The sequence below is a fragment of the Platichthys flesus genome, chromosome 7, assembly GCF_949316205.1.
Source record: "Platichthys flesus chromosome 7, fPlaFle2.1, whole genome shotgun sequence".
Lineage (NCBI taxonomy): Eukaryota > Metazoa > Chordata > Actinopteri > Pleuronectiformes > Pleuronectidae > Platichthys > Platichthys flesus.
The window spans coordinates 10,346,758-10,361,445 of NC_084951.1; the positions used below are offsets into that span (position 1 = coordinate 10,346,758).

Sequence of the window (14,688 nt, forward strand, 5' to 3'; positions counted from 1 at the left end):
CATTAGAAAAACTGCACCACCCAGCCGGCATTATAAATTGGTATTGAATAGGAGAAAGAGATCGCGAGTGGATGTTGGAGGGAATTTGTAGCCTACTTTGCATAATGTGATATTTTTTTTTGCAACAAGTATCAGGAAATGGATCTTTCCATTTAGCCATGCGCAAATTAGTGTTAAATTGGGATGATTGCCGGATTGAGCGCATGTGCCTTACAGTGAAATGAATCACAGTAATCCCATAATAGATTTTAGTGGGATGGCTATATGGCTCCTACAGCAAATATATGAATCCCCATGGAACTATTACGCCTATAGGCTATTTTATCCTGCCATAGAAAAACATTATTTACGATGAAGTATCTCTCTCTCTCTCTCTCTCTCTCTCTCTCTTTCTCTCTCTCTCTCGCTCTCTCTCTCTCTGTGAATTACTCATCGGTGGTACTACGGGAGATGACGTCATTTACTTTTACCTCACACTGACTGGAACATGAACGCTGCAGCTTGACATCAGATGATATCACGATAACAAATAGATCCATAGCCCTTAGTGATGCTGATGAACTGGAGCGTATATAAAAGTAGAAATAAACAAATAGTCTGTCATAATAGATTGTGATGCTTTATCACAATTGACTCTGAGAAAAGTTTCCAGGAATTTTTTTTATGTTTTGTTGCATTTATCCCATATCCCACTGCTGGATCATTTCATTTTCTACTAAATGGTAGATGTGTGGATGTTATTTCTAGGAATCAGCAGCAGCGCTTTTTGTGTGTAAAACCCTCATGAAGGGTGACAAACCTGCGGGGCTGTCTGATGTGATGGTTATTCAGATGATATGGGGATGACGCTGTGATTTTGGAAGATACAGGATATCCCCCCCCCCCCCCCCCCCCCTTAACCTTCTTCCAGGTCCTATTCCAGTTGTGGATATGGCTGCCGCCGCGGGTGCTGCGTAACAGCCCTGTGTACCGGAGCCATCCATAATGAGAGAGAGGGAGGGAGGGAGGGAGAGAGAGAGAGAGAGAGAGAGAGAGAGAGAGAGAGAGATGCAAGCAATAGGGGGAGGGGTGAAAAAGGGAGAGAGGAGGAGAGTGCATGTGTGTGTGTGTGTGTGTGTGTGTGTAGGTGTGTGTGTGGATAGTAGCCTGTAACGCCGGGCTGTGCTGCCTCTGCCCGAGGAGCGCACACACATACTCACTCGCTCTCTCTCACTTACACACACTCACACACACTGAAGGATAGTGTGTGAGCCAGCCAGTCAGAGTGAGTGTGTGAGCCATGTTGGATGTGAATGAACGGGAGGAGAGATGCTGCTGCTGCCGCCCCGCTCCTAACGCTCAGACCTCCAGCTCCACGGACCACAGCGGGTAGATGCCAACTCTCCAGGCCGACGGAGAGACGGGGGAGCCTGGGGGAAGGTGTCGGGCGGTGCCGGTGGCAGAGAGAGAGAAGAGAGAAGTGACCGGAGAGAAGGGAAGGCGAGAAGGAGAAAGAGAATAGGCAGAGGAGGAAGAAGGAGAAAGGAGGAGAGAGACAGAGAAAGGAAGAGACTAAATGGCTGCACCGCTACCGGGCTTCACCCCGCTGCTGCTCTCGTCTTTGGCACTCCACCTGCTTCTTCTCGGCCCTTTGTTCGCCCTCACCCCGGGGACGAGGAACACAGGAGGGGCTTCCAACCCATGGACGCCCGGCCTGTGCTACCAAGACGCCGGTAAAGTCAGCCAGGAGCAACAGCGGTGCGAGGGAGCAAGGGGGGCGCCGAGGGGCAGCTGGGATCTCCGCCCGCGCAGGTGCACGGTAGAGCGGACTGAGGGATGCTCTGGAGCGCAGCGCGCAGGAGAGACGCCGGCAGGATATCACCGGGATGATGGGGCGAGGAAGGAGAGACTGAAACGTATTGGGACGGTTTGGGGGAGTGGAGACGGTCCGCCGGCATCAGCACCACCACCGCCACCTCCTCCTCCCCACCCAGGTGGCTCAGATGGCGTCGGCTCAGGGGAGGGAGAGGAGAGAGGGAGAATCGGGAGGAAGGGCGTTGTTTCCCCTCTCGCTTCACCTGCTTTCACCTCGTCGCCGGTTCTGAGCGGCAAAAAACGGGCAGTACAAAGGACTGGAGCGAGTGCGCAACGGTGGCCGGCGTCGAGGCCACACCTCGCTAAGCGTGGCGCCGCAGGAGCCTTTGTGCACGCCTCTGGCCTGAGCGGGGCACCCGGAAGTGGCGGGGGGAGACGGGGAGAGGGGTCTGAGAGGGCTCCTGAGGTGATCTTTGGTACATGCTGGTCCCCGACACGTGAGCTTCACTACCGGTCCTCACCGCCCCTCTCTGCCCACAGCCCCTCACCTGGCCCCCCATCAACCAGTTGCTCTTGTTGCATTCATGCTCTTTCTGGATACAGCTCGCCACGTGCTGAGGCTTCAAACTTCACCTTTACATGTAATCCCTGTTTCACCGCGGATTCCGACTGTAATCGGATATCACATTTGGACCACGTGTGTCATTTTCCAGCTTGTGATTCCTCTCAGACCGGCTGCACACAGGAAATTAAGCCATATCCAGGTTACAGGAACGGCAACAACAACAAGGCTGATGATGGGGGCTCAGACAGCGTGGACAGCAGGGCCGGTAATTGTTCTCATTTGGGTAGGCACAATGTTATCGATCCCAGCAGATGCAGAGAGGGGGGGGATGATAGCTGTTTGACTGGGTGCACAAGGGATAAGGAGGATAGAAGTGGGGGAGATGATGATGATAGGAACAGGTGTAGAACAGTGATTAACCCTGGTACCAGGAGGCACCCAGAGGGTTGTGGATCCCCTCTACATGATGCAAAAGCTGGATATAAATATGCCAGTGTTTGGGATGAGGGGAGGGATGATAAGAAAGAGGAGATGTGTGGAGGAGGGATGAACCGAGGCAACAAACAGGTTCATTTATCTAATTATCCCTGTAAGGATTTGGCTTTTCCAAATTTCCCCCCAAACCTATGTAGGGCTGATAATGAGCCACGGCATGGGAAATCAGCACCAGAAAGAGGGCAGGGCAGCCAAACCCAGGGAGGGAGCAGGGGCTTTCCCGGTGGTTGCAGCATTTGTTTGGACAGAATAGAAATGGGGGATGGATATTTAGCAGAGTTTATGGTCCCAGAGGGAGGCATAGCTCAGAGGAATCTCCCCATTCAATTTATCCGCAGCAGCATCACTGAGACGCACAGCCAATATCCGGATATTGCCTCAAAATACCCTGTCCCTGTTCCCAGTACACCCACTCATGATTATACAGAAAGTGCAAAACCATTCCAACCCCCTCACCTGTCTGCTGAAACAACTTCTGAGACAGAGCCTGCCGGTGACTCAGGCTTTTTCTCGCCTGCTGAGTTTTCCATTAAATCTCCAAGTGCTGTGTCAGCCACGTCTCGCTCTGCAGCTGCAATCAAATCACTTCCACTTCTCACGAAAGCAAATCTGACCACATGGCACAATGACTCTCAAAGTCAACCTCATCCCATGCCTGCGGAGAACGTGATTTCAGCACATCGGACAGCTCCCTTGGACTCTGTGCGCATGTTTCTCTGGAGCAAATTCAACAGCAACAGCAACAACAACAACAACGAAGAGATAGATGGAAACGATCTTGAATCTGAGATGGAAACATTACAGGGGCTTGGTCAAGAACAGCAGCAGGACCAGTGGGAGAGGGTCCAAACAGGGTGCCCCGACAGCCTCTCAACCGACTGTTCATCCACCGAGCGCAAGGACTGGGCACATGTGCAATTCAAATCCGGTAAGCAAGTGCCATTAGAGCTTGAAAGTGTCAGACAGTCAGATAGGCAGCAGATGGGGGCCGAGGGGGAGAGGGATGGAGAGTGGGAGGGAGAGGGCTCAGAGGGGTCCGCTGCTGTTGCTGCTGCTACTGGGGGAGGAAAATTACAGGTGGGGGAGGGCGAGAGAGAGGCGCGGCTGATGGGAGGGAGAGATCCAGGGGGAGAGGAGGAGGAGGGTTGGAAGAGAGGAATAACAAAGGCAAGCCAGGCAGAGGAGAGAGAGGCAGAGGAAGGGAAGGGTCAGGGTAGGGGCAGTAGCACCACCGGCATCACACAGCCAGATAGGGAAAGCGAGAAGAAAGAGAGCCAGGCGGATGAAAGCCAGGCAGGGGAAGAGGTGGAGAGGGAGGAAGAGCATGAAGGGAGGCACAGCTCAAGGGGAGAGCGGAGTCTGGAACGGCTGATAATAATAGCAGATGATGAAACCTCGCAGGGAGATAGGCAGAGAAAGATGCTGATGCCGTGGCCTCGCTCTCGACGCGCGGCCAACAGACACCCCCATTTCTCCCTGTATAACTTCCAAGTACAAGTGGCTGAGAACCAGCCGCCCGGCACCTCAGTCATTGTCATGTCCGCCATAGACCAAGATGCAGGAGATGCAGGCAGGGTGAGCTACGCAATTGCCCCGCTGATGAACAGTCGCTCGTCTGACTATTTCCACATCCACCCAGACACAGGTCTCATCACCACCACTCAGATTCTTGACAGAGAACACATGGATCTACATTACTTCCGGGTCACAGCGACTGATTCTGGCTCCCCTCGCCTTTCTGGCACCACAATGGTAGCCATTACTGTTTCAGATCGGAATGACCATTCTCCCATATTTGAACAGACAGAGTACAGGGAGACAATCAGGGAGAATGTAGAGGAAGGCTATCCCATCTTACAGCTTCGAGCAACAGATTCAGACTCCCCATCCAATGCCAATATTCGTTACCGGTTTGTTGGTGACAAGGTTGTAATAGCACGATCGGCCTTTGAGATTGACCCCCGCTCTGGCCTCATCACAACTCGTGGGGCAGTGGACCGGGAATTAAATGAGCACTACACTCTCCAGGTGGAGGCCAGCGACCAAGGGAAGGACCCGGGCCCCCGCTCCGCCAACGTCAAAGTTTTCATCACCGTGCTGGATGAAAATGACAATGTGCCACAGTTCAGTGAAAAGCGCTATGTGGTGGCAGTGAAAGAGGACGTGAGGCCTCACACTGACATCCTCCGTGTGAGCGCCACAGACCGTGACAAGGACAGTAACGCTGCTGTTCACTATAATATCATCAGTGGTAACAGTCGTGGCCAGTTTTCCATTGACAGTGTCACCGGTGAGATCCAGGTGGTGGCACCTCTAGACTACGAGTCTGAACGGGAGTATACCCTGCGTGTCCGTGCACAGGACAATGGCCGGCCACCTCTCTCAAACAACACAGGGATTGTGAGTGTTCAGGTGACAGATGTCAATGACAACCCCCCAATCTTTGTTTCAACACCGTTCCAGGCTTCTGTGCTCGAGAGCGCCCCCGTCGGTAGTTCTATCCTCCACATCCAGGCCATCGATACAGATTCTGCTGATAATGCCCGTCTGGAGTACAGGTTAACTGGCACCAGCTCTGACACACCATTCACCATCAACTCTGCAACAGGCTGGGTAACTGTCAGCTCCATCCTCGACCGAGAATCTGTAGAGCACTATTTCTTTGGCGTAGAGGCGAGGGATTATGGCATGCCACCTCTTTCTGCTACGGCAAGCGTTACAATTACAGTGATGGATGTTAACGACAACCGCCCTGAGTTCGTCCAGAAGGAGTACTATTCCCGTCTGAATGAGGATGCTGTGGTTGGTACCAGTGTAGGGACGGTCACAGCTGTGGACCGCGATGTCAACAGTGCAGTGACTTATCAGATAACAGGAGGAAACACCAGAAACCGCTTTGCCATCAGCACAGCGGGAGGGTCTGGACTTCTAACTTTAGCCCTCCCACTGGACTACAAACAGGAGCGGCGTTATGTTCTGACAGTCACCGCCTCAGACCGCACGCTGCACGACACCTGTCAAGTGCATATCAACATCACAGATGCCAATACACATCGGCCTGTATTCCAGAGCGCCCACTACTCTGTTAGTGTGAACGAGGACCGGCCACCTGGAAGCACTGTGGTTGTGATCAGCGCCACAGATGATGATGTGGGTGAAAATGCTCGAATTACATACTTTCTTGAGGATAATATCCCGCAATTCCGCATTGACCCATCCACAGGGGCCATAACACTCCAGGCAGAGCTCGATTATGAGGACCAGATGACCTACACTTTGGCCATAACAGCTAAAGACAATGGCATCCCACAGAAATCTGACACTACATATGTTGAGGTGAATGTCAATGATGTGAACGACAACTCACCTCAGTTCCTCAGCCCCCGGTATCAGGGAACAGTGAGCGAGGACGCCCCTCCTTTCACCAGTGTCCTCCAAATCTCAGCCACTGACCGCGACGCACACGCCAATGGACGTGTTCAGTACACCTTCCAAAACGGCGAGGACGGTGATGGAGACTTCACCATAGAACCCACTTCTGGGATCGTGCGATCTGTCAGGCGTCTGGACCGTGAGAGTGTGCCATTCTATGAACTCACCGCCTATGCCGTAGATCGCGGCATTCCACCTCAGCGGACCCCTGTCCACATCCAGGTAACAATTCTGGATGTGAACGACAATGCCCCTGTTTTCCCAGCTGATGACTTTGAAGTTCTAGTGAAGGAGAACAGTGCAGTGGGCTCCGTGGTGGCCCAGATCACAGCCACTGACCCGGACGAGGGCACACACGCTCAGATCATGTACCAGATTGTGGAGGGTAACATCCCTGAAATCTTCCAGATGGACATCTTTTCTGGGGAGCTCACTTCACTCATCGATCTTGACTACGAGACCCGCAATGAGTATGTCATCGTGGTCCAGGCCACCTCAGCACCTCTGGTCAGCAGGGCCACTGTACGGATCCGATTGTTGGACCAGAATGACAACGAGCCCACGCTACAGGACTTTCAAATCATTTTCAACAACTTCGTGTCCAACCGGTCCAACAGTTTCCCCAGCGGGGTGATTGGAAGGGTACCCGCCCACGACCCTGATGTGTCAGACAGGCTGTACTACACCATCGACCGGGGGAACGAGCTTCACCTGCTGCTCCTGAATCACACCAGTGGAGAGATCCGACTGAGCCGAAAACTGGATAACAACAGACCTCTGGTGGCCCCCATGCTGATCACCGTCACGGGTAAGAGACCATGGAGGGGGAAAATGAGAGTGTGTGTGTGTGTGTGAGTGTGTGTAGTCAGTTTAAATTCACCTGTAGCTTTATTGACTGTAACAAATACTGTGAAGATAAGGACTCTGAGTCTACAGGTTTGTTTGTGAGTGAGAACGGATACTGATAAGGCTTGATGATATTTGGTTGAGCTCCGGGCTTTGCTTCTGCCTTTTTCTCCTTTTTTGTCTCTTTCTATTGGCTTGTGTGAATGAATGAGTTTTATTTTATTTGAGACACATTCTGCAGATTGTGTGTGTGAGAGAAAGATGATTTAATGAGGGGAGGGAGAGAGATGAAGAATATTAGATTTGTTACCTAGGTATAGTATTAGTTAGTTAGTAGTATTTTTCTCAATCAAATTATCATTCAGCATGATGCCAGTTTATGTGATCTGCTACCAGTACCAGTCAAATTGATTGATTGAAAGATGATCTGAGGGAAGTGCAATCCCAGTTGAATAAGTATCAGTGATATATGCTCTCACTGGCTGTTAGATGTTCCATTCGGTTGTATCAGTACCTCAGTGATGTATTTATTCTTAACGATAACTAAAATGTATATTTTCTAACCCCATCAAAGTAATTAAAAATCTAAACTAAGTCCTTACAGATGCAAACTTCAAATAATCTCAGTAACTTTTTGGTGATTTCTATATGAATGCTACTAAACAGCAGTAACAGGAGAGATAAACAGCTATTATTACCTCTGCCAATGAGGTAATGTTTTCATTACTGTCTGTCAGCAGGATTACACAAAAACTACTGAATTTGAAACTTGTTGAAGGGTTGTAGTACAAGCTAATGTACAACCGGTTATCTTTTGGAGCAGATTTCATTCAGGGGATGGATTCAATAATATGTTTTCCCTTTCTTTAACTTTTGGAAGGCCGTTTTTTCTAAATCTTAGATAATTTTCAAGAAAAAATGGAGAGATCTTTATGAAACAAATCAAGCAGGTGAGGGGTGATGATATCAATGAACAGGGGGAAATTGGTCCGGATCCAAATAATGATCTAGATGAATCTGATCTCTAAACACGTAAATGCAATATTATGATAAAGTGGCCATTCAGCCTTGGCAGATGTGTGTGCTCTCCGAGTGCCCTTCTAGTTTGCAAATGCGATATATTTCCTAATGAAATGGGACAGTGTAAACTCACGGCACATTATGGAGAGGAACGCAGTTTGATTTTCCAGGAGAAATGTCATTTGACCCATAAAAATCAAGTTTTACAGGATCCGTCATCTTATCTTAACTGGCAAGCTTCAACAGCATAATGACGAGCTGTTGTGCTGTTCATGTCATACACTGAGTAATTACTGAATAATTAATTAATAGAATTTCTTGGCTCAATGTTAAATTCATATTACAAGTTGTTTTGAGACTATGTCAACAACACAAGGAAATAGTCATATCTATTTTCCCCCCGTCCAATGAGTAGGCTTATGTTTATTTAAGAAACAGTACCTTGACATTTTTGAATAAATTCTATTGTAATTTATTTATTTAGATGTATTTTCCTGCTTATTTATTTGCATTTCCAGGCTTCAGCTTTAGGATAAAGGCTTCTTAAAAGCTCCACAGACCTCTTTGCTGTCAATGATCAAAGCTTTAGAAGACAAATAAGGGAAAAGAAAAAAAACGAGAGCAGCATTGTCGCTTTGAAGGCGTGGTTAGTGCGGCTTGTATTCTGTCAGGAAGCTGTAATGGATGAGTGCTGGCATGGGACTGTGTGTGACCTGCTACCCTATTTACACTGAGTGAGGCAGTGAGGGAAGAAGGGAACCAGGGAGTAAGTGAGTGAGGGAGTCAGTGGGAGGGAGGGAGGGAGAGAGTGAACAAGCGAGCGAATTGAGTCGGTGAGGCACCCATCAAGTGAGTGAAGTCAGGTACCAAATAAAGTAAATGAATAAGTTAGTGAGTAAGTGACAAAGACAACGTTTACATAGACACCGATATCAAGATGTTATCTGATTACACAAACGCATGCCCCAAAACACACACACACACACACACAAACACACACACAGACACATACACACACATACAGGGGTGGAAACAATACAATAATAAGAAATATAGAAACAATATAGTAAAAACCATACCAATAATTGATCAGAGCCATGATAGAATAGAACATGATATGAAATTATATATAATGAAATAAATAATATGATAAGAATTATTTAGATAATGTACTTTTTTTGCATGGATAACATGCACAGAGAAGGGTTGGGGGTGAAAGGTTTGTTTTTGGGTGAAAGGTAAAGCGTAAGGGGTTGGGAAGGAAAGTGGTGAGCCCGGGAGTTGGACCATAGGGAGAGGGGCTTAAAATCCAGAGTCCACAGGCCTGAACAATAGAAGCACATGAAATTCATAATTTAAACTCCAGTCCAACATCAACACAGACTGTCCACTTATTTCTACAGGGGAACCGACTCTCTCTCAACCTCGACCGCTCGCTCGTTCCCCCTCCTCTCTCAGTCCTCTGCTCCAGGATTTGACAGTTATGAGATTATAATGAAACAACAGTCAGCCAGAGTCAGGCTCGGAGCACTGCTGTCACTTTCATTGTCTGGTGTTTGTTATCTGGGACTACTCGTCCCTCCTCTAACCATCACTTTCTTCCTCTCCTTTATCCCGCCCGTCTGTGGATGCTCGGATGGGTGGCTGAATTAATATTTCTCTTTTATTTCGCTCTCTTCTTTTTCCTCATCCTGCTTTCCATTTCTTCTCTATTCCCATCTGCCTTCCTTTTTTCCCTTCTCCTGCTTTCTCTTCACCTAATGCCACTGTATATTATTTAGTCATGTGATGTTCCCTCTTTCTTTTTTCCTCCTTTTCCCTCCGTCCACACTCAGTAATCCATTCTTCTCTGCCCCAACTCTTTCCCTTCACATGGTTATTTTTGTGTGTTTCTGCAGACGTGCACGCTGACTTGTGTGTGTGTGTTTGAACAATGTTGCCTTGTAGCAGAAAGATTTTCCCTGTGCTATGATTTGTGCTTGCACATAGTCTTGTGTCATGTGTGTTCATAAATGTGTGTGTGTTTGTGTGTGTGCACTCTCAGGTGGTTCAAAGCAATGCACTTGAGAGTGTATTCATGTCTATTCAATGAATAATATCTATGCATGCCAGAGAGTGCTGGGACTCCGCTTTTCCTTTTTGTCTGCCTCTCTTGCTTTCTTGCTTCCTCACTCTTTCACATTTTCTTCCCTCCTTTCCTCTCTTTGTCTCCCATTCCCAATCTTCTCTGCTACTCTCCATCTCTTCTTTCTCTCTGTTCTCTCTGTGGTGGTTTTAGTTTCAGGCTATTGATTCTCAGGATATTTCCCATATTTATGGAGCACAGAGTGTGTTGCCAGGAGTTAAAGCACACACACACACATAAACACACATGACGCTGGCTTTATGATCAGCTGGTCTAGTTAAGTCATGAAAAAAAGTAATTTCAGGTTGGCACCCCCAACAACATCAGCTCAAGGTGCCCTTGAGCAAAGCAATGCTGCTTGAGTGTCCGTCAGAAAAGATCATGTTCATAGAGGCAAACTCCAAGATGTGAATATGTGAAGTATTTTGAATGGAAAAGAAAACATGTCCATCACTAGACTTCCCTTAGTCGATGAAGGTTGAAATAAGAACTCTGTGGTGTGAGTCCGTCTCTATGACATGTGGGAAATCATACAATAAAATGAATGATGGCTGGATTCCACTTCGATACTTCAGTTTCAGGGTTGTGGTGTTGAGGGATCATCAATGTTTTTACATCGGCAAAGGAGGTCATGTTATATTTTATTTGCTAGCTTGTCCTGTTTTCCAGGATTATGCAAAAATTTGGTTTATTGAAACTTGGTGAAAGGATGAGATATAGGCCAGGAAGGAATCCATCCAATTTTGAGCAGATTATATTAAGTAGCTGGATCCAGGAATTACTTTTCACACCAAAAAAATATTTGTCAAGAAATTAGGCTGAGAAATAATGCGGAGACATTAGCTAAAGAAATCAGGCATATGTAGAGGATATCTATGAGTGTGTGCAATTTAGTTGAGCTTGATTTGAAATTTACTGCTTGGCCGTGGTAGATTATTGCACTTTACCGTTTCTAGAAAGTAATATGTACTTATGTTACTAGGTCAACCTGTCAAATCACAGCACCAGGCTGTTATACCATATCTTGTAATGCTCTCTAGTAACATGAAGCTCTGCTCGGCTCCGTAGAACTGACAAATCTACATAGAAATATACATTGTGGATCACCACCTACCTCAGGCTTTCTACTGCCTATACGGGTCAAACACTATCTCCTCACCCTCCCTCACATTTAGTAGCTGCACACATCTCTCTGTGTCACAGATGTAAGCTGATGGATTTTTAAATACAAATTTCAGGTTGGATTCTTTTAGTTGTCGCAACTGTTTGAGGGATAGAGTGGATTTATCAGAACTTTTCACAAGGAAGGGTCTTCAATATGATTTAAGGACTTGAGTGGAAATTGATTTGATGTTGAGGAGAAATGAATGGACATTGAGTGAAGCAGTTTTGTCTTTCTCTCTTTCTTCTCTCTTTTTTTCTTTTCTTGTCTTTCTCGAGGGAAAAGAGAGGGTGGGCTGAAGAATCTGAGTCAAACGCAACGTTATTAGAGGTGTGGTTCGATTAGAGGTGTGGTTTGGGCTTGGACCTGCTCTTGAATCAAAGTTAACTAGTAAACTTAATTTGTTGCAAGAACAACATATGCAAGAGGCTAAACAGCTCGACAAACTGGAGAGTTAGTGATAATTCTCTGTTTAATGTTACGCAATGGCATCTGATATTTGGTATAAACGAGAATATTGATTAACCAAGCTTTAAAAAAACTTTTAAACAGGATTTAACAGGATTTTTACATTTATTAATACTGGTGTATTGTTCCTGTATGGCATTATGTGAAACTAGCAGTTTATTTGTGAGTTGTACGTATTTGCTCTTTAATCCTGACTGTGACTTCCTTATTTCCTCTAAGATATTTTAATTAACAGAAACAAACACAGTTCACACAAATTAAAGGGTTAAAGACAGAAATAAAGCCAGATAAATGTACATACTGCTTTACTCTATGTATGTCATGGCTAATTGCCACAGGTCAGTGCCCCATGAATTAAACTCACTGATGTTAACCCGTACCAGCGAACATACATGGGCGAGTACACTGATGCTTCCTTCATGTGTGAGGCAGCTAAAGCATTTTGATGTGGGTCAACTGAGAAAGGTCAAAACCCAAGGGGGTAAAATGTTATGAATTATGCAATTTTTATCATCATTATAATTTAACTCCTAATACATTTACATTACAAGTACAAAGTACTAGGGTTGAGCAATGAAAAAATAACAATAATTATCATAATATAATTGTTATTAATAAGAAATATGACAAAAGTTCAATATATAATGCTATACTGTTTATGTATTGTGCAAGCACAGTGAGGTATGATGTATGTAATTCTTGTAACTCAGATTTGTAAAACGTTTAGCTGTTTATTAAGTATTTAGAACCACCACTTTCAGGAGTACAAATATAAATAATAAATATAAATAATAACTTGATAATTATTGATAATAACTGATACAAAAAATGTATATGCATATCCATATCACAGCCAACCACAGCCCTTACAAGTACAAGACAAGATTTAAAATGAGGCAAGAGCCTGTATTACTCAGTTGGTTTACATAAACACATATATGACACGTATGTATACACAGACCATACACACACAAACCCACAACACTTGTTACAGCTCACTTAGCAGCCACTGTGACTTATATACTGTCCACTTTACTGACCAGACACAATGTAGCAGCTTCACTGTAAGAAACTTTCACCAGCCCTCTAAAATCCATTAGTCCTCATCTTAAACCTGTCTGGGACCACAATGCATCAGCCACCTGTCAGGAGCTGAATGGTTCCCGTGGAGCAGAGAGGGCCGTGGAGTTTGACCCATACTCTTATAAATCTGCTTATTTCTTAAACTTAAATTCAGGTTGTGGTTGTTGGCTAGTTGTATGAGTTTGTAATGAGTGTGGCCAGTGTTTCTGTCAAAGATCCAGAATCTGTTTCAATCTGTGTGTAAGAACAGGAATCTGATCTCATGCAGTGGGTCGTAGCTCAGTGAAGACCAGAGATATGAGGCTGAGAAGCCAAATTTGTCCGACAATACAGCCCCATGACACGGTTCAGTACTTACGACAAGAAAAAGCTTGTGTTAAAGGCCAAGGGAACCTCAAAGCTTAAGTAGATGGATTCTGTTATGTTATGCAAATGGATAAAGTGAAACAGGCAGTTATAGTGAGATATCAGAGTGACAGTTAAACTCAGTGATAAGGATTTGTTAGATCCTCACTCGAGTGTCATTGACTGTAAATGCCAAGCGGCAGTCGAGCAGTCGTCGTCATCGGGGAGCGGTGGTTTGAGAGAGAGGACGGCTGCTGGCTCACAGTGATAAATAAGGCAGCATGGGGGAATTCAGTGGCAGTGGGAACCCAGGCACGGTGGGCCATCCACCATTGAATATTATGACAGAAGTTTTCATGGGACTTGAGAGCATAACAAATTTGTGTTCCCTGCTGAGAGACTTGCAGCAGAAATGTTCATGATCCCCACTGAGAGAAACCCCTGGCCCTGAATTTCTTTCTCGCACCTCTTCTCTCTGTCGCCTACAGTCGTACTCGGCAAGCTAACATGAAAAATCCTTCAAATATTACTACTGACAAATAATGATAATTACCAAACATATGAGCTGCATGAAGCTTCTGTGATGGTGAGTTTAAGCTCCTACCTCAAAATATTTGTGATTTCCTCCACTGACCCTTTCCGTCCAGGCTTTATGCTCACATACAACTTTATGCTCACTGTTTTTTTTTCTATACTGACTGTCAAAGTTTTACTTTTGACTCTTTGACTCGTCAGGAAGCACCAGAGGACAAAGTTCTCTTTCTGTAGCCTGACGACGTATCACTCAGTTGTATTATGCAGGCAGAGTCTGGTTAGAATTACAAGAAAAAAAATTCTACCTCTCCACCGCAGAAAGTTTCACCACAAACTACCTTTACACTTAGGTGGAATCATAATGGAATGAATGGTTGTGCTAAATGTCACACACTGGAGAAACGCTGTGCACTCGCTCCAGCAGAGTGCAGGATGCTTGTCATTTTGCCTGTTTCTTTAATTAGGAAGGCTGACATTCATCCATTATATTCACATGGCTGGATGAGTTTTCTGGAAGAAAAGAGGGCAACAGTAATAGCAAGACAACTGCACCAAATGAGGAGGACAAACTGCCTCTGGGATCCGGCTAATGACACTGGGACACCGTTCACCTTTTACTGAAAATAAAGTTTTGATCCTTTATTTCATCGTTACTGACAAAACAGGATAATAAGTTAGAAACTTCCTCGGCACGCAGATTTTATTTTTAGTATGCCATTAGCTTTACAGTCATTACAAGAAAGAAACGAGATGCAAAATGTATGAGAAACTAAAGTGCATCACAGACTTCAAGACGTAGAGCGAAAGTTTATGACCCAA

The 14,688-nt window shown here is 45.8% G+C and overlaps 1 protein-coding gene across 1 annotated transcript in view; it reads left to right on the forward strand.

The window, feature by feature from the left end:
• The first annotated feature begins 1,555 nt into the window (after window positions 1-1,555).
• celsr3 (cadherin, EGF LAG seven-pass G-type receptor 3) overlaps window positions 1,556-14,688 on the forward strand; it is a 98,305-nt gene continuing 85,172 nt past the window's right edge. The window contains exon 1 of the mRNA XM_062392951.1: window positions 1,556-7,094. Within this exon, the coding sequence (XP_062248935.1) occupies window positions 1,556-7,094 (5,539 nt within the window). The remainder of the gene's footprint in view (window positions 7,095-14,688) is intronic.